General features: G+C 35.7%; 2 protein-coding genes and 1 long non-coding RNA gene across 3 annotated transcripts; 1 reads left to right on the top strand and 2 right to left on the bottom strand.

Moving 5' to 3' along the window:
* Nucleotides 1–170: 170 nt before the first annotated feature.
* Nucleotides 171–3,708, bottom strand: LOC122275006 (pyridoxal phosphate homeostasis protein-like). Its single transcript, XM_043083901.1, has 7 exons — nucleotides 3,411–3,708; nucleotides 3,110–3,176; nucleotides 2,458–2,504; nucleotides 2,138–2,225; nucleotides 1,058–1,191; nucleotides 876–974; nucleotides 171–481 (listed from the first exon to the last, which is right to left on the bottom strand). Exons 1-7 carry the CDS (start codon nucleotides 3,633–3,635, stop codon nucleotides 398–400), a joined length of 744 nt encoding a protein of 247 aa, XP_042939835.1. The 5' UTR covers nucleotides 3,636–3,708; the 3' UTR covers nucleotides 171–397.
* LOC122276790 lies at nucleotides 3,637–12,820 on the bottom strand. Its single transcript, XM_043086695.1, has 4 exons — nucleotides 12,666–12,820; nucleotides 12,197–12,569; nucleotides 11,306–11,899; nucleotides 3,637–3,681 (listed from the first exon to the last, which is right to left on the bottom strand). The coding sequence occupies exons 1-4, from the start codon at nucleotides 12,818–12,820 to the stop codon at nucleotides 3,637–3,639; spliced, it is 1,167 nt and encodes a 388-aa protein (XP_042942629.1).
* A 5,332-nt stretch (nucleotides 12,821–18,152) lies between these two features.
* On the top strand, nucleotides 18,153–19,782 carry LOC122277457. Its single transcript, XR_006229014.1, has 3 exons — nucleotides 18,153–18,831; nucleotides 18,918–18,962; nucleotides 19,495–19,782. It is a non-coding gene; the product is annotated as an uncharacterized LOC122277457 (long non-coding RNA).
* Nucleotides 19,783–20,737: the final 955 nt, after the last annotated feature.

Here is a 20,737-nt window from a genome sequence, read left to right as displayed (position 1 = left end):
AAATGATTTTTTATAGTTGAATGATACAACGTACAAGTTCTAAATTTTACCAACAAAATCCTTTCCTTTGAAAATTGAAAACAAGCAGGAGCACATGGATGGGGGAGTTTTCAAAAACCAGAAAATTATAGTGAAGGTTTCTTCATCATCTAAGCAAAGTGACATTTTCCTTTAGGCTTTGCTAGTCTGCTCGAAGTTCATTGAATAGAACGTGCAAATTTATCAGTTTCAAATATCGCTGCAGATGTAACAGCTCTTTAGCAGCCATAATCGCTCGTAAGGACTGTTTATTACAGTTGAATTGATATATTCAAGTTACAAAGAGAACAACACATAAAATCATTAACATAACAAGTCCAAAATTCTTGGGTTTAAGATCCATAGTTCCCGTAATTCTTCAAGTTTGAACCTGCTTTTTTGGGTATTCCCTTGCTCCAAATATTGTGGATCCGACTCTCACATTTGTACTGCCCATTTCAATCTGCAAAACCATGAAGTTTCTAATTATAAGCAAAATCTCTCAACTAAATCTTTTCCCCTGATAGTGTACAGTCTGCGTAAATGATGATAAACATAAGAGGCAACTCCAAGCAATGGTGCAACCTCTAGTTAAAATTCTCACTTCTACTCTTTATAGAGTTTTAGAACCATTTCTTTCAGAAAAATGATAAATGATGCAACAGGCTAACACGGTAGCAGTAGTGTTTGAGTTCAAGTTTATGTTTTCTTAGTCCTATTCTGTGAAGAATAGCATAATTCCACGGTTTTAAACTCCTAGCCCTAAAATATAGGATATCAGAATACAAAAAACAAAGAATCAGAAATCTATCATTATAGCCAAATTAATGTATGAAAAAGAGCAGCAAAGTCTTTACAGCTTGCTCAAAGTCCGCAGACATGCCCATTGAAAGCTCGCATTGCTCTTCTGGAATGTCAAGTGCTTTGCAAACCTCAGTTCTGCAGTTTGATAATGACTGAAGAAACAGACAAGTTCAGAAAATTAAAGGAGCACAAGGAAAAAAGACTTCAATCCATGTATACTTGCAGGGAGTGTCACCTTAAAGTTTTCTGGGGTCGATGAATAATCGAGCATACCAATTGTCATTAGCCCACAGAACTCAAGGTTTGGGCAGCTCAGACTAACATGCTTTACAAGTTCCACACACCCAGAGGGCTCAACACCAAATTTTGCTGCAAGAAAATCACGGATGAAAATGGCACATGAATCGATAGGATTATTCTATAAATGCCTAGGATAATAACTACCACTTGTTAGGGACGAAATTATCTTGCTGAGAACCCGAATGAATCTACTGCACCTGTAGATTCAAGATTGATTCTTCAACCTAGTTTCTCAACCTAGAGTCCCAGAGTTGCTCAGAATGTAGTGCAGATGGTAAACCAACACGCCCCTCAAGCATATCTTGAACCAAAACTAGGTAAGGGTGGCTAAGATAATCAGTTGGTGCAATTCTTCAGGTGTGCCACATCCATATGATGGTTGCCAATTTAATGGGAAGAAAGAAGTTACATGTGTTATACATTCTGTGCGTGAGCTATCATTCAGGCGGTATCAAGGACCTGCAACTCTCGAAAAGGCCACCAACCACCCAAATCACTTTAGCAAACCCATGGAACCGACCATTTGGGTAAGTGCAATACAATCCATTCAAAACACATATACAGAACTTTGCATGATTTTGTGATACAATAATACATAAACTAGAAGTCTCACAAACAGAATTTTTATATAACCTCCACGAACAAGGGGCAAATGCTAAAATACAAATGAGACACGTCTATAGTCAAAACAGCAAGTAAAAACTTAGATGGGAGTGAGTGAACAAAAACTACACACATAAAAAACGAATCACAAACCTAAAATAACGAATTTACCCAAATGCTGATTGATACTATGATTTACAAATACAATGTTTTACAACATGGTCAGATAAGTTGTTCTAGTGTGTTATTCTACCATTCAAGCAGCCAAAAAGATCACGGGACTTTGGAACTTACGTCATCCAAGCCAAATCAGTAAAAAGGACAGGTAGATTTATCATAGATTGCAGATAACAAATAGAAAATGAATCAAATCTAAGTAATGCCATGAAGTCAGTGAACATAATCAACTTACATGTTTCTCCGCTAGTATTTACTTGGACCATGACCTTCAAAGGCTTTCTCCCAACGCTCGCAACAGCACGATCAAGATGATTTGCAATCTGCAAAACAAATGAAGTGTAGAAAATCAGAAAGAAACAGACCAACGTCAAGTAAAGCCAAAAGAATTTCTTTTAGATAACTTTATTGGTTTTCATCCTATTGAAAATTTAAGTATTGCACATGCTTAAAAGCCAAGCAGCTAAGCAGGCCAGTTTTAGCTGAGACGCCTGACACCAAGCATCAAAACCTTTGGACAAAATGTATTTGTTATATATTGGAGATAGCATTTACCTTTACGTCATCTACACTCTCGACCATTGAAAGGCTTGGTACACCAGCTGCACAGTGTTAGAAGATAATTAATGACCAATAACGCATCATTGCAGAAACGTCTAAGCTACATTGAAGAGTATTAGGCCCAGTTTAGTTGTTGAACTCAACTGAGTTCAGTTTAATCTAATTTTAAATTAAGTCTAATATCCAAACATCCAATTCTTAAATTACTAAACTCAAAACTTTCTTACACGTGGGATTCATAACCTTATTCAACTCAATACATTTTTATAAGTAGGTCCCACAACCTTTTTCAATTTCCCATAAATAGTACTAAACTCATCTTAACATTCAAACAAATTTAAACTTATTTTAGATGGAGTCCACATAACTCACTCCACTAACTCAACTCACTATTATTCATAAAAAACTCAGCTCAATTCAACTCAACTCAGCTAAACATCCAAACACAGCCTAAATCTTCAAATTGGAAAAAAGAAAATGAATCAGTTGCCCAGTGCGTCACAACAGAGAGAATAGTAAAATGCAAAATTAAAACAATTTAAAGTTTCCAGAAAGAAACCCAGTTATGTGATTGATTTACTTGCTAGGCAAAGAGGGTTCGCTTCCTTCTCACCCAAAACAACATGGTCTATTCTTAGTAACGTACCCAGAAGAGGCTTGGCCTTGTTGCTTTGCAAATTCCCAATGAAATGCCACTCGATATCGTCTGGAAGCTGCAAATGACGACAAATTACCTAATTTAATAACTCTTATTATAAGAGGACTCGAAGAAAAAAGAAAATTTTACAATTTTCATAATTTGGGGCCCTTAAATAAACCAAAAGAATAATTGGTTCAGAGATATATATACCTTGATACTCATGCTCTGTTTGGTTGCGGACCAATTGCATATAATAAAAAAGAAAATTAATAATCCCAGAGAGGAGAAAGAAAGAAAGAAAACGAACCTGAGGAGCTTTCTCGATGAGCTCTTGAACGTAATTTTCCCCGAAGCACCGATGCCCGGCATCGTAGACTTGGCGGATAAGAGATGCCGGTTTGGTCTTGCTCACAGCCACCACTCGGACACGGTCGGACCCACGACCGGAACGCTCAGCGGCTAGATGGGCACGTTGAAGCACGGACCGGAAAGCTGCTGCGACGCCTTCCGTGGGGGCTGCGGAGGTGGCCATGTCAGAGTCGCACTCCAGATTGTTCCCCGGGACTGTTTAGGCCGGTCTGGATATTCAGAATATATCATTATGGATGTCAATGGCTAATGCAATGTAAAGTTTTTTGTGCAACGTAGTTTCTTTTAAAAAATAGTGAAAGGTGATTATTTAAAAAATAATTTTTTTAACTTAAATTTTAGATTTATTATTATTTTTCAAATCAAATATGTGGAGATTGCATATTTTATAAATGTAAACTCTATTTTTATATGTGAATATTAGTAAAATATTTGTGGAGATTGCATATTTTATAAATGTAAACTCTATTTTTTATATGTGAATATTAGTAAAATATTTGAATTAATAATATGTATAGATTCTCTTTGATATCAATCACTTTTCTAGAGATAATAGTCAAAATCATAAGAGAAGCAAGGTCCTTAGGAGGTTTTATTGAGTTTTAAAAAAGTAGAGTGAAAATTTTAAATAAGAATATTATAAAATTAAAAATTTATTTGAATATAATTTTTTAATATAATTAATTTTTATATTTAAAAAAGTGGTATTATTTTTTATATTTTGTGCGAGAGTTTGAAAATTTTGTAATTATTATGTATTGATTAAATAGAAAAACTAAAATTAAAAATTAAAAAATATTATATTTGAGTGATGTTAGAAAATGAATACATGAGAATACTTGAAAAATGTTGCCAAACATACTCTTAAACGTTGCGTTTATTTTGTGGACTATTTGGTATGTTTACTCACTATACTGTGCTCATAAATCGTGTTTGATCAGAAGGAGCTGGATCTAAGCTTTACACAAAAGTACATTTGAATGGATGTTTGGACGTTTGGGGTATTTAAGAATTAGAGATGACAATATGTTATATGATTTATGAATTTAATATGAACACATCATGAAATTAATAGATTTGAATTTGATATAAGGATGATGCTACTGTTCTGCCCATTTCTTACAGTCGGGAATGACCACTAGCTCGTTCTTTTTTAAAAATATTTTTAAAAATTAAAAAAAATACAAATTTACTAATAGTAAGTTTTTTAACATTTAAAAAAAAATCAAAATGAACTGCATTGGTGATCAAACCCAGGGGATAAACTAACATTTTTCTTGATATAAAATGGTTTGGGTCAAAATAGGTTGACCCGTTAAGATATAATTAATAAATAAGTCAAATCACTTAATTCAAAATCAATTCGCAATAAGTTGTTTAAATTTTATTATTATTTGGTTTTAATGCTGATATTTCTCAATATGTTTATATTTTTATTGTCGGGATTGTAATTATGAAACTATGCTTACATTTGTTATTATTGAGCTTGTAATATTGGATTTTATTATAGGTTAAAAATTAAAAAACTATTGATATTTTTTTGCTAGTAAATAATATTTTTAAACATACCAAAGTGCCCCTCGTTTAATTGTTTAGAATGAGAAATAATTGTGAGTCTCAGCTTCATCTTCTTCTCTATCTCGGTTTTTTTTTTTTTCTTTCCTCTACCTATATGTGAATATACTTATTGTGATACCTCCAAATTCCGTTTGGGATCGAACGGAAATTTGAAGCGTCGAGACATGCAACACAAGGTTACTTGCCCTCGTTCATGACATATAAGATGCAATGTTCTTAATATGCATCTAACAATATGCAATATTCGCAACAGAAATTTTTTTTTTCTTTAGCAATACTATGCACCAAATTGAAAATATCTTAAATGCTTAAAACATACTTCATACATAAAAACCTATTGAACAACTAGAATTACAACACTAGTCCAAAATAGTTATGATCCAAAAGTACTAGAGATGCAACTCCATCGTACAAGTAGTAATTTAACTACTATATTAACATTAACGACGCATCGTCGTTCAATCGACTGTGTCTAGTTGGTCAGCTCCTGATCCTCATTCAGGTCCTGTAACAAGATCTACCATTCAGGGGGAATGGTAGTTGGGACTACCACAGTGAGATTTGATTACAAATCTCAGCAAGTTATCAAAAAATTTCCACACATGCTAATGATGCATGGATGACAGTAAAAGCATAAATGCATAATCAAATTCATAAATAATTAAAGCATAACTTAGCGTACAACATAGCATAATTGACATAATTTAAATTGAAACATGAACTGAACTTGACTTGACATGAACTTGATCTGAAACTTGACTTAGTATGAACTTACTCTGAAACTTGAATTAACATGAAAAATACATACTCCACAGTTGTTGTGGCCTCATGTATTCTACACAAATTTGACTTAACATGAAAAATACATATTCCACAGTTGTTGTGGCCCCATGTATTCTACGTGTAAATACATACTTCACAGTTGTTGTGGCCCCATGTATTCTACACATCACAATGCAGTTAAATACATACTCCACAGTTGTTGTAGCCCTATGTATTCTACACAAACTGAATGTACTCAAGATGAAACGTGACTGGAAAACGAAAGGACTGGAACCCTGACGTAACATAACGTGATTTGAACATAACTTGAAATACATGACCAACTTGAGATAGAAACATTTCATAACATGGCATAACATATAATAGACAACATATTTAACATGACATACTTGTAATGTACAGTAATACATGACAGAATATATTATGTAACAGATAAAAATTGATGACAGAATAAATTCTGTATAATAGACAATTACGTGATAACTTGACATGGCATGACATATATGATAACATACATACATACACTGTAGTTCCTTTACTTAGCACACATACATAGTAGACTGCTAGTAAGTTAAAAGCTAGCTTACCTCGATCTCCGCGTTTCTTATAAAACTTCAAATGCGATCACGAGGAACTGTAATTAGTGATTCTAAAAGTTAGAACTAAATCACTAATAATTTGAAATATGGAAAATACTAACTTAAAGAGTAAAATTTTCATTTTACTCTCTACATGTGGGAACATGACCGTTTTACCCATAACTTAAGGATTTTGCATACTAACTCCAAAAGTTTCCAAAATTTACATTCCTTATGTAAATTTTGTCTTAAACTTAAATATCAATTCAGAAAAATTTAAAACAAAATACAACTATGAAAAACACACTATGGCCGAAACATCCATAGGCCATTTCCCTTGATTTTTTGTTGCAATTCCTTTCAACTTCAAAACTCATGCTTAAACCAAAATTCTGCAACAAACATCTTCCAATCCTAAGTTCAAAACCATACTTAAAACATCCATTTAGAAAAAGCTAATAATCAACACCAAACTTTTTTTTGTAAAAAGATCCAAGCACTTGAATCACAAGTTTTGACCTTAAATCAAAACATCTCCAAGAGTTTCAAAAATCAAATCTTACTTCTAACATATTCATAATATCATCCTAACATCAACCATGCTTTAAATCATCAAACCAAAGTCACCAAAATCACAAAATAACATTTGGAGTTTTTGGTTTTACACTTAGTCCAAAAACAGAAACTTTTTCCTTAACTAGTTTTGATAAATCTCTTGATCTATGACTTATAAATATATGATCTTCAAACCAAACCATCACATGGTTTAAAAAAATGTCCTAAAACATATATAAGCTTCTAATTCAAGATCACATGGCTAGAAATTAACCAAAACATAAATTTAGCTAAGAATATCCACACTTTGGCTTATTTGAATATCTCTTTGCATAAAATTTCATATATTTGAAACTAATATCAAATATATTCAAAATAATAATATAAAATGTATATAAGATACTTAGGATCCTCCAATAAAATTATTAAAGTCATTAGAATAGGTTTAGACCACTAAAGAGTTAAACTTTCTCAAAACAGAAACTGTTTTTCTTCTTCCAGTTTCTAAGTTTCTAAATCTAAGAAAATCTTTCATCAAAACCTTTAATCATGCAAAAATCCTCAACCAATAGTCACATATACATGTTAACAATACTCCATAAAAATTTCGGACCAATATCTATCCATTAGCTTGGTCAAAAACTCCAAACTATAACATATTCTCCAGTTTATCTCTCAGAATGACTTTTCTATAGTTTACACAATATTTGATTGACCAAATGATCTTCAAATGGGGCAAATAAGATATCCATGTAAACTAAACTCAAAAAAGAACAACTTATATGAAGGAGACTTTATGATAAAACACTTACAACAGCTTCGAAATGGGCGTGCAAAAGAACTCCTAAAAGCTGTCCGAGAGAGAGTGTTTGATAATCTTTTATTGGAATGTATAATTGAAGATAAGTTCATGGGTGCTGGCTGGACATACTTATGGACGAGATAAGGGAGGTAATAAGGCTGGAGTTGAGAGTTTAGTGTGGTTTTCTCCTACCCAAAATATCTATAAAAGATTATCTCAAAATATTCTATCCAATAATGTCTACAAAAATCAGCTCAATATATTTTTCAAATGTGGAGTAGACTTGGAAGAGTAAGGTGGCTAAAATATTTCCATGTGTCTAAATAAAATTTTGCTAACCTAATTTGAACATTACACACTGTGATTTTGAAAAACACTGCGCTTAGTACGTTTACCGAGCTTACTATTCACTCCAAAAATAAACGTAACAAACTTAGTAATGAAAAATCCTCAATATTCAATTAAGCCTAGTGGTGTAGACTATAATGTATTCTGACACTTCTAACTATCTCAAATAATTAAAATCGCATTTCTAGCACCATAGTGAGGGATAACACTAACTATGTTGACATGCTAAAACCTATGCGATTAATCAATTCGTGTAAACTTACGGAGTTTTCACGAGGTTCCTAAAGTCAATAGAAATTCCACAATTGAATTTCTAGCGGCTGTTACAATCTCCCCTCCTAAAAAAAAATTTCGTCCTCGAAATCGACATAAGTAACAATTCAAAAGTTAAGGAAACACATATACTTTATTGATATTCGAATAAAGAAGTACAACGTCTGATATTGTCAGTCCCGTACAAGTGAACCACAAAGTATCAATTAAGCAAAAGTCCAAAACAACTCTGCAAGACTGAATTTAGATGTCAAACAACTGGGGGTACTTGGCTCGCATATCAACTTCCTTCTCCCAAGTCGCCTCTTGAATATTATGATTTTGCCAAAGTACTTTGACCAATGGGATCTTACGGTTCCGCAACTCTTTATCTTTCCAGTCAAGAATTTGCATTGGCTTCTCTTCATAGGTCAAGTTGGGTTGTAAAGGTATGCTATCGGGATCCACTATCATTGGTGTCTGATTTCCAAAACTCTTTTTCAAAGAAGACACGTGGAAAACATTATGAATTCCATGGAACTCAGTTGGCAATTCCAAACGATATGCAACTACTCCCACTTTCTCCACTATCTCATAGGGTCCCACATATCTCGGACTTAACTTGTTTTTCACTCCGAAACGACTTACTCCTCTCATAGGAGATACCTTCACATAGACCCAATCTCCAACTTTAAAATCTATGCTCCTCCTTCGATTATCAGCGTAGCTCTTCTGTTGACTCTGTGCTGTTTTCATCTTTTCTTTAATCAAGTGTACTTGGTCCTTAATCTCTTGTAAGACTTCTTGTCCAACTACTTTGCTTTCCCCTACTTCATTCCAATACAGAGGTGATCTACACTTCCTACCATACAAGGCTTCATATGGTGCCATTTGAATAGTGGCCTGGAAACTATTGTTATAAGCAAATTCTACCAAAGGTAATTGTTTCTCCCAATTCCCTTCGTAATCCAAAACACAGGCTCTTAGCATATCTTCCAAAGTTTGAATCGTCCTTTCTGTCTGTCCATCTGTTTGTGGGTGGTATGCACTACTAAACCTCAGACTAAAGCCCATCGATTCTTGTAAACTTTTCCAGAAGCGTGATGTAAAACGAGGGTCTCTATCTGATACGATCGTCTTAGGCACTCTATGCAATCTGACAATCTCTGCTATATAAATTCTCGTCAATCTTTCTAGAGAATCTGTATTCTTGATGGGTATGAAGTGAGCACTTTTTGTCAGACGATCAACTATTACCTAGATAGTATTATTTCCGGCTGAGGTCCTTGGAAAGCCTACTATAAAATCTATGGAAATATCCTCCCATTTCCATTCTGGGATTGGCAATGACTGCAATTTACCGGCTGGCTTTTGGTGCTCTGCTTTTACTAATCTACAGACAGAACATTTGTTCACAAATTCTGCTACGTCCTTCTTCATTCCTTCCCACCAAAAAGACTGTTTCAAATCCTGATACATTTTTGTACTACCAGGATGAGCAGTGTAAGGTGTGTTATGAGCTTCCTTTAGTACTTTTTCCTTTAACTCTTCATATGCTGGAATGACTCTTCGGTCCTTGTAATACAGAGTCTCATCCTCTCTGAGGCTAAAGTCCACTGGTCCTTTTAACTTTTCGATCTTTTTTACAATTTCTGCAAGTTTACTGTCCTTCTTTTGACGGTCTTTCAGTTCTTCCCAGTCCAATGGAATGAATTCTTGGATTGTAGTCAACATGGTTTCCTGACTACAGTTTCTAATCAACAGTTTTCTCATACTACATAAGAGGGAATTTACTTCTGATGAAGGAACTGATGAAGCTTCTTGTCTGCTCTTGCGGCTTAAAGCATCAGCTACCACGTTGGCCTTTCCAGGATGATACTTGATGTCGCACTGATAGTCGCTGATTAATTCCAGCCATTTTCTTTGCCTCATATTAAGATTCTTCTGCTCAAACAGGTACTTTAGGCTTTTGTGATCCGTGAAGACTTCACACTTCTCGCCATACAAATAATGTCTCCAAATCTTAAGAGCAAAAACTACTGTAGCTAATTCCAAATCATGAGTAGGATAATTCTGTTCGTGATTCTTCAGTTGTCGTGAAGCATAAGCAACCACTTTCCCTTCTTGCATTAGCACAAATCCGAGTCCTGCCTTAGATGCATCGCTATATACCACAAAAGATTTAAGAGGTTCCGGCAGTGTAAGTACCGGTGCGGTGGTAAGTCTTTTCTTCAACTCAAGAAAACTTGTTTCGCACTTATCATTCCAAGTAAATTTCACATTTTTCTTAGTCAAGGCGGTGAGTGGTCCAGACAAACGGGAGAATCCTTCCACAAATCTCCTATAGTAACCAGCTAGTCCTAAGAAACTTCGGATCTCATGCACACTGGTCGGTCTCTGCCAGTTCGTTACGGCTTCAATCTTGCTCGAGTCTACTGCTACTCCTCTACTAGAGATCACATGACCTAGAAATTTTACTTCTTCGAGCCAGAACTCACACTTACTAAGTTTGGCATAAAGTTTCTGATCCTTAAGTATAGTTAAAGCCATGCTTATATGATGTCTGTGTTCCTCCTTGTTCTTAGAGTAGATTAAGATGTCATCAATGAATACGACAACAAAATTATCCAAATAAGGTCTGAATATTTTGTTCATCATGTCCATAAATGCGGCTGGAGCATTGGTTAACTCAAAAGGCATCACTAAAAACTCGAAGTGGCCATACCTTGTCCTAAAGGCAGTTTTCAGCACATCTTGATCCTTGACTTTTAGCTGATGATACCCGGATCTCAGGTCAATCTTTGAAAACACTGCTGCTCCTTGCAATTGATCCAACAAATCATCGATTCTGGGTAATGGGTATCTATTCTTAATTGTCACCTTATTCAACTCTCTATTGTCTATACACATCCTCATAGATCCATCATTTTTCTTCACAAATAACGCAGGTGCTCCCCACGGCGAAGAACTAGGGCGGATAAAACCCTTCTCCAAAAGTTTTTCCAATTGTAGCTTGAGCTCCTTCAATTCGGTAGGGGCCATACGATATGGCACCTTGTGAGTCGGAGTTGTTGCCGGCTCCAACTCTATTTGGAATTTTACTTCTCTATCTGGTGGTAAACCAGGTAACTCATCAACGAAAAGTTCAGGAAAGTCTTCAACCACAGGTATCCCTTGGATTCCTATAGTTTTGGTTGTCTCCTCTACAGTTATCAATAGAAACGTTGAGGCTCCATCATCGATACACTTCCTAGCTTGCAACGCCGAGATCAAAGGTGGGGTGGCCTTAACTGATGTTCCTGCGTAACTCATCCTGTCTTCAGTTGGAGGTTCAAACACAAGCTCTCGTTTCCGACAGTCTATCTTAGCGTAGTGCTTGAAAAGCCAGTCCATCCCCAAAATCAGGTCGAATTCCATCTGACCGAATACTAACAAGTTAGCCTTCAATGTCCTTCCTTCTAGCTCTAACGGACAATCCTTAACTAAACGGGTACAAGATATTGTATTCCCATCGGGAATTAATACTACAACCTGTCGTAGTAATAGTTCAGTTTGCAAACTACAAATTCGTGCAAACGCTGCAGACACAAAGGACTGCGACGCACCTGAATCGAATAGTGCACAAGCCGAGAACCTAAACAAATTAACCATTCCTAAAAAAATATATATACACCAATATTAATACTAATTCTAACACATTCATAATACCTGCAACATCATAAATAATAAAAGGAAAGAAAAATAAATATAAAATAAAAAAAAAATACCAGTCATGACGCTAGCTTCATCAGTTTCAGGTGCGTCAACATCAAAATCACTGGGTGTTACTGCATACACTCGTGCCAGGATGTGGGGCCTTGGCTTGCGATCACCAGCTCCACTACCTTGTTTGGCGTTAGGACAATCTCTAATCATATGTCCTGGTTTTCCACATCGGTAACAGACTCCATATCCCTTGTAACATTCTCCAGAATGAAACTTACCACACTTAGGGCATGGTGAATAAAAGGACGGCTTCTGTCCTCCAATCATTATTTCCTTGCCTTTCTCCGGACTAGAAAAAGGCCTCTTTTTCTCAGCACTACTGCTTGTAGTAAATGGCATGGCCCTCTTTCGATCGGTCATGTTCTGGATCGCCAATTCCTTCTGCTCAGCCTCTGCTATTGTCGCTACATTTACTAACTCTTGGTAATTCTCTATTCTAAGGCAAGCTACTTGACTTCGGATTCTAGGCAGAAGTCCTGCTTGAAACTTTTGTGCCTGCATCTTTTGAGTTGAAATCAAGTGTGGTGCAAACCTTCCCAATGCCATGAATTTAGCGGCATACTGCTCTACAGTCAAACTACCTTGTGTTAAGGACGTAAACTCCAGGGCTCTCAATTGTTTGACAGAGTCTGGGAAGAATCTGTTGTCAAACTCTTCCTTGAACCTCTCCCAAGACAATGCAGTCATTCTACCTAGTTCCCTAACTAGAAATTGCCTACGTGTATCCCACCATATTCCAGCTTCTCCTTGGAATAAGTATCCAGCATATAGAACCTTTTGGTCCTCAAGACATCCACAAATCTCATACGTTCTCTCGAGATCTATAATCCATTTCTCGGCTCTCAGTGGCCCTTCATTACCAAAAAAAATTTGGGTAACGGTAAAGCATAAACTTCTTATATGGACAACCCCTAACTTCAGGTCTAGGTGCGTTCACTTGTTGCTGTTGCTGATGTCTAAGCACGTCAGTCAGCATACGCACAACTTCAGCTAATCCTCCATCCATCGGGGAATCATGATTCTCCTGATTGATACCACCTTCAAGGTTTTGAGGTATTCTACCATGAGTCATTTGTCCCTTCCTGTAACACACGAGTATACATATTACAATCACATAATACCTCTCATACCTTTAAGAAATTCAAGCCTAATGACAACTAAATTTCAAACCTAATATTTGGTGCATTTCCTAAGGACATGTGGATTTACTGCACAGAGACGTATGGCTCTGATACCACCCTGTGACGCCCCCAAATTCCGTTTGGGATCGAACGGAAATTTGAAGCGTCGAGACATGCAACACAAGGTTACTTGCCCCCGTTCATGATATATAAGATGCAATGTTCCTAACATGCATCTAACAATATGCAATATTCGCAACGGATAATTTTTTTTTCTTTAGCAATACTATGCACCAAATTGAAAATATCTCAAATGCTTAAAACATACTTCATACATAAAAACCTATTGAACAACTAAAATCACAACACTAGTCCAAAATAGTTATGATCCAAAAGTACTGGAGATGCAACTCCATCGTACAAGTAGTAATTTAACTACTATATTAACATTAACGACGCACTGTCGTTCAATCGACTGTGTCTAGTTGGTCAGCTCCTGATCCTCCTTCAGGTCCTGTAACAAGATCTACCATTCGGGGGGAATGGTAGTTGGGACTACCACAATGAGATTTGATTACAAATCTCAGCAAGTTATCAAAAAACTTCCACACATGCTAATGATGCATGGATGACAGTAAAAACATAAATGCATAATCAAATTCATAAATAATTAAAGCATAACTTAGCATACAACATAGCATAATTGACATAACTTAAATTGAAACATGAACTGAACTTGACTTGACATGAACTTGATCTGAAACTTGACTTAGTATGAACTTACTCTGAAACTTGAATTAACATGAAAAATACATACTCCACAGTTGTTGTGGCCCCATGTATTCTACGTGTAAATACATACTCCACAGTTGTTGTGGCCCCATGTATTCTACGCAAACTTGACTTAACATGAAAAATACATATTCCACAGTTGTTGTGGCACCATGTATTCTACGTGTAAATACATATTCCACAGTTGTTGTGGCCCCATGTATTCTACACATCACAATGCAGTTAAATACATACTCCACAGTTGTTGTGGCCCCATGTATTCTACACAAACTGAATATACTCAAGATGAAACGTGACTGGAAAACGAAAGGACTGGAGCCCTGACGTAACATAACGTGATTTGAACATAACTTGAAATACATGACCAACTTGAGATAGAAACATTTCGTAACATGACATAACATATAATAGACAATATATTTAACATGACATACTTGTAATGTACAGTAATACATGATAGAATATATTATGTAACAGATAAAAATTGATGACAGAATAAATTCTGTATAATAGACAATTACGTGATAACTTGGCATAGCATGACATATATGATAACATACATACACTGTAGTTCCTTTACTTAGTACACATACATAGTAGACTGCTAGTAAGTTAAAAGCTAACTTACCTCGATCTCCGCGTTTCTTATAAAACTTCAAGTGCGATCACGAGGAACTGTAATTAGTAATTCTAAAAGTTAGAACTAAATCACTAATAATTTAAAATATGGAAAATACTAACTTAAAGAGTAAAATTTTCATTTTACTCTCTACATGTGGGAAAATGACCGTTTTACCCATAACTTAAGGATTTTGCATACTAACTCCAAAAGTTTCCAAAATTTACATTCCTTATGTAAATGTTGTCCTAAACTTAAATATCAACTCAGAAAAATTTAAAACAAAACACAACTATAGAAAACACATTATGGCCGAAACATCCATAGGCCATTTCCCTTGATTTTTTGTTGCAATTCCTTTCAACTTCAAAACTCATCCTTAAACCAAAATTTTGCAACAAACATCTTCCAATCCTAAGTTCAAAACCATACTTAAAACATCCATTTAGAAAAAGCTAATAATCAACACCAAACTTTTTTTTGTAAAAAGATCCAAGCACTTGAATCACAAGTTTTGACCTTAAATCAAAACATCTCCAAGAGTTTCAAAAATCAAATCTTACTTCTAACATATTCATAATATCATCCTAACATCAACCATGCTTTAAATCATCAAACCAAAGTCACCAAAATCAAAAAATAACATTTGGAGTTTTTGGTTTTACACTTAGTCCAAAAACAAAAACTTTTTCCTCAACTAGTTTTGATAAATCTCTTGATCTATGACTTATAAATATATGATCTTCAAACCAAACCATCACATGGTTTAAAAAAATGTCCTAAAACATATATAAGCTTCTAATTCAAGATCACATGGTTAGAAATTAACCAAAACATAAATTTAGCCAAGAATATCCACACTTTAGCTTATTTGAATATCTCTTTGCATAAAATTTCATATCTTTGAAACTAATATCAAATATCTTCAAAATAATAATATAACATGTATATAAGATCCTTAGGATCCTCTAATAAAATTATTAAAGTCATTAGAATAGGTTTAGACCACCAAAGAGTTAAACTTTCTCAAAACAGAAACTGTTTTTCTTCTTCCAGTTTCTAAGTTTCTAAATCTAAGAAAATCTTTCATCAAAACCTTTAATCATGCAAAAATACTCAACCAATAGTCACATATACATGTTAACAATACTCCATAAAAATTTCGGACCAATATCTATCCATTAGCTTGGTCAAAAACTCCAAACTATAACATATTCTCCAGTTTATCTTTCAGAATGACCTTTCTATAGTTTACACAATATTTGACTGACCAAATGATCTTCAAATAGGGCAAATAAGATATCCATGTAAACTAGACTCAAAAAAGAACAACTTATATGAAAGAGACTTTATAATAAAACACTTACAACAGCTTCGAAATGGGCGTGCAAAAGAACTCCTAAAAGCTGTCCGAGAGAGAGTGTTTGATAATCTTTTATTGGAAGGTGTAATTGAAGATAAGTTCATGGGTGCTGGCTGGACATACTTATGGACGAGATAAGGGAGGTGATAAGGCTGGAGTTGAGAGTTGAGTGTGGTTTTCTCCTACCCAAAATATCTATAAAAGATTATCTCAAAATATTCTATCCAATAATGTCTACAAAAATCAGCTCAATATATTTTCCAAATGTGGAGTAGATTTGGAAGAGTAAGGTGGCTAAAATATTTTCATGTGTCTAAATAAAATTTTGCTAACCTAATTTGAACATTACATACTGTGATTTTGAAAAACACTGCGCTTAGTACGTTTACCGAGCTTACTATTCACACCAAAAATAAACGTAACAAACTTAGTACTGAAAAATCTTCAATATTCAATTAAGCCTAGTGGTGTAGACTATAATGTATTCTGACACTTCTAACTATCTCAAATAATTAAAATCGCATTTCTAGCACCATAGTGAGGGATAACACTAACTATGTTGACATGCTAAAACCTATGCGATTAATCAATTTGTGTAAACTTACGGAGTTTTCACGAGATTCCTAAAGTCAATAGAAATTCCACAATTGAATTTCTAGCGGCTGTTACACTTATATGGTATTGTTTTTCCACCGGTTTAGATTTTTTTAGATTTGCAGCTCACCGACCATGAACAGTCGACACGCACCCCACCACGACGTTTCCCTCCTGCCGATAGACTGGAACGACGTGAAACTGCACTCAAAATGTCGACGCGTGACCCTCACGCTTAGCTTGTTTCCACACATGGCATTCATGCGCGACTACATTTTGACAACTCCGCTGGCTACACACGCCGTACTAGCAGACTCTACCATTTCCGATCTTTCAAATCGGCATGACCCCACCTTCATTCTACTAGCGCATGGTCCTCAAGCACCACTCTAGAGGTGCAAGTTGGCTATTCCGCCACTGCATATCTGCCCTTTCGATGTCAGTTTATTCGGATTATTACTTTTCCTAATCAGTGATCTTGTTAAAGAGGTTAAGGACCTCACCAATAAATATCTTAAGACTTTCAACTATAATGCTTCCACTTACACCAACCTCAAGCGGTCGCTTATTTTCAAAACGTCTTTTAAGACGGTGTCCTCTTTGTAAGACCTGGGTAGAGACCAATAAATTAGTCTTAAAACCCTCTTCTTCTTCTTTTCTTCTTTTTTTTCCACCTTGTTTGCATTGTAGTTGTTGTTTTGGGGTGTTTTGTTGGGGAACCTCACTCTCTCTAACTTGTATCATCTTTTATTTTAATGAAGTTTGCTTGCTTAAAAAAAAAAATTAATCTTTTTTTTTTTTTTTGCAAGATACTATGGCTAGTACTAAATATAAATTTTAACTTTCATGTAAAATTATGTTAATTAAGTTAAATGGGTTGCGGGTTAGTAAAATCCATTTACATTAAAAAAGTTGAAATAAGTTATGTCGTATTGACACATTTATAATTAATTATTGAATGGGTCAAAACAGACATAACTTTACTCCTTATTTAAATGGGGCATGTTAGAATTTAAAGGTCTAACGCATTTAACTTAACAGATTATGTTTAGGTTGATTCATATAGTTGAATCTCCATGACCATCCCTAAATACAAATTGCCACTCCTACTTAGAATAGAAGTAAAATTACTTGTAAATAGTAGAAAAATAATTTGAATTAAGATATTTTATTAGATCTTGAAAAATGTGAGAGAAAAAGTTACAGAAAAAAATATTATAAAGTTACAAATTATTTGAATATAATTTTTTTTTTTAAATTTGAAAAATTGTATTGATTTTTTAGTTTTGTTTTAAAGTTTGTAAAATCTATAATGAATGATCTTGGCCTTAGATGAAAAATGTTAAAGATTTGAAATCTAATAGTGTTTTATGTTTTGGTTATGATTGGAAAAGAAATTATGAGAATTTTTTAATAATTTCCCTTCTTATCTCATTATCGAAACGTACCTTAATCTATGATTAACAACTATCATCCTGACACTATGCATGTTTGGCAAATATGAGAATTCTCACGAAATTTTTTGAAAAACTCTATAGGAAACTGGCCAGGGGAACTGCGGGGAAACCGCATCCGACGTGGAAAATGTAAACGATGTCGTTTACTCTTTCTTCCGTTTCCCCCTTTTTATTTCATTTCATACTCGAAATCCCCCCTTCCCCCATTTCCGGACCTCTCTTCCATCTTCGCTCCTTCGTCTTCCACCTTCCTCACTCGAAATCTACCACACGAAACCTGCTACCAAGGACCTTTGAAGCCGAAAGCTCCATTCTCACGGAACCCCACCTTCCCACTCAAAATCGACATTGAAACCGAAAGCTCTGCCTCCCCCTTCGAAGCCGAAAGACACCAAAGCTCTACCTCTCCCTTCGACGCAATCTCCTTACCCGAAACCCTAACCAAAGCTTTGCGTTTCAACCTCCCCTTTCCTTCTTTTTCTTTTAAATTTTCCTTGGTACAGGATATCTCCGATGTTCAATGGAGGAACTTTCGTGGAAATTGACCTGTTCTTACCGTTGTTTTTGGGATATTTACTTTGGTGGCCAATAACCTGAGGGCTTAATTTGGCTTAAGAGAGAGGGGGATGTCCGTTGTTTGGCAAAGGTATTACATCTCATTTAGCATTATTTTGAAGAAATAATTTTGTGGCAGCAACATGGATGGAATTAGTGAGCACTTGGTGGGATAGAGTTGTGAGCTAATTATAGCTGTAAACCTTCTATCATTTTCTGTTTTTCTTCCTCTTTTTTTTTGAAGTTTTTTTTTAATCTAAATACTGATTTTTACCCTTTGCAGCCAGCAAGTGCAAATCGGTTGAGGAGGCTTGTTGCAGCTTCACCTGTACGACAGCATTGATCACTGGCATATGTTTATGTTTGAATCTTTGATTAATTAATTATGAATTGGTGACAAGAGATGCAACTAAATTACCTGATGAATTGTTAGCTTCCTTTATGAAAGTTTACTTATAAAAAAAAAAAGCTTTCTTTTTACCTTCATAATTTCATATTCTTGTATTCATAGATGATGATACTTATGTAATTCAATGATGTGTTAAAGAAAATGTACAGAACTAAGATTTATAGTTTTGGAAGATTTAGTCATAGGATTTATAGTTTAGAAGATTTGTAAAAGAAAATGTAAAGAACTAAGATAACTCATGACAAAGATTTTTTATTTTACAAAACTAGGCATTGCTCAAGTACACAATAATTTTTACTTATAAAAAAAAGTTAGTTGGGAGGTGATGGTAAGTTACAATACAGTTCAATGAGCCTTCAGATTGCCACATGCCCTATGTTTTACATTATTAACTATACATTATTTGATATTTTTTTTTTTTTGCCTCTGTTTTACAATTGGTCTACCCTAGTCTGCAGGTTTTTATCTTGTTCTCTGTAATAGTTTCATTACTTTTTGAGATCCTTGCTCTAGCACTGCTTAAAGGTATGCATTGCTCTGAATGTTGCACTGCTTACCTTTTCCTCTACTTCTCAGTCAGGGTTGTTTACACTGCTTACTTGCTCATTTCTACGGCCTTCATCCAGATGTCATCATCATCAAAATCATCAAGGACTTCTTCATCATTGAGGTTGAAGAAATTCTGCTTCTGTGAGGTTGAAGCCACATTGAGGTACTCAAATACTGCAAGAAGGTGGATGAGATCAATGTTGAAATCAACCCAAGTGTGAGTGTGAAATGAGTTTAGGTTTGCAGCCACCAACTCATGCTCACCCACCACCACCCACCACCACCTACCATTGTTAGGCCACCCACCCTCTCCCAAGTCAGAAGAAGCTGCAACAGGTGGGCTGCTCTTCTCCTATAAATAGGAGAGAGCTCTGATGCAAAAATGCAGTGGGTGAAGAGAGAAAGAGGGACGTGAGAGAGAGAAATAGAATTTTTAGAGTGTTTTGTAAATCTCGTATAAATTCTATAAAAGAGGCTCCAGTAGACGTAAGCAATTTGCTGAACCACTTTAAAATTGTTTTGTGTGATTTTCGGACAGGCCGGAGGCACAACAATTGGTATCAGAGCTCTGGTTCGAGCTGTCTGAAAATTCAAGTTGCTCAAAATCAATTTTTGACAACTCCAGGGTGTTCCTTGCGTCGAGACGAATCCGTTGCCGCAAACGGAATAAAAAATGGAGGTCGGAGTAGCCCACACACGCCCCTAGAAGGTCCGCGCGTGCACTGCTGTCATCCACGAGCCCCCACGCGCACTGGAGGAGGAAGACGGCTGAGCCACACGCACCCATGCGCCCTCACGCGTGCCAGAGGTTGAAGACGCGTGACGGACACGCGCCTCACGCGCCCCCACACGCCCTACAGAGGTTTCGCGCGTGAAAGGCACGCGCCCCCACGCGCATACAGTGCTGAAGCTCGTGTAATCCACGCGCCAACTCGCGCCCACTCGCACTGTGCAGCGCGTGCATCCCACGCGCCAGACAGATCACAACCATCCATTTTTCAGATCCATTTTCGGCTTGATCTAAGCCATTTGGAGGCCGATTTTAGCAATCAAATAGTGCTTTCCTACTATTTGGATCGTTCCAGACTCATCCGTATGGTTAGAATTTTGAAATTCTAAATCTAAATTTTCTAAATTCAAATGGA

This window comes from Carya illinoinensis, chromosome 9 (assembly GCF_018687715.1).
Source record: "Carya illinoinensis cultivar Pawnee chromosome 9, C.illinoinensisPawnee_v1, whole genome shotgun sequence".
Classification (NCBI taxonomy): Eukaryota; Viridiplantae; Streptophyta; class Magnoliopsida; order Fagales; family Juglandaceae; genus Carya; species Carya illinoinensis.
Note: the sequence above shows the minus strand (reverse complement) of the source record. Positions and strands in the feature narration are given on the sequence as shown.

Excerpts from the sequence above, each read along its gene's own strand:
- LOC122275006 (XM_043083901.1), bottom strand. The coding sequence starts at position 3,635 with ATGGCCACCTCCGCAGCCCCCACGGAAGGCGTCGCAGCAGCTTTCCGG. Across the intron at positions 3,177-3,410 it reads TCATCGAGAAAGCTCCTCAG|CTTCCAGACGATATCGAGTG; the intron begins GTTCGTTTTCTT and ends CGTCATTTGCAG. Across the intron at positions 482-875 it reads CTGCGGACTTTGAGCAAGCT|ATTGAAATGGGCAGTACAAA; the intron begins GTAAAGACTTTG and ends ATGGTTTTGCAG.
- LOC122276790 (XM_043086695.1), bottom strand. The coding sequence starts at position 12,820 with ATGACTGCATTGTCTTGGGAGAGGTTCAAGGAAGAGTTTGACAACAGA. Across the intron at positions 12,570-12,665 it reads AAATTCATGGCATTGGGAAG|AATAGAGAATTACCAAGAGT; the intron begins GTTTGCACCACA and ends AGCTTGCCTTAG. Across the intron at positions 11,900-12,196 it reads TCCTGGCACGAGTGTATGCA|GTTGTAGTATTAATTCCCGA; the intron begins GTAACACCCAGT and ends TTACTACGACAG.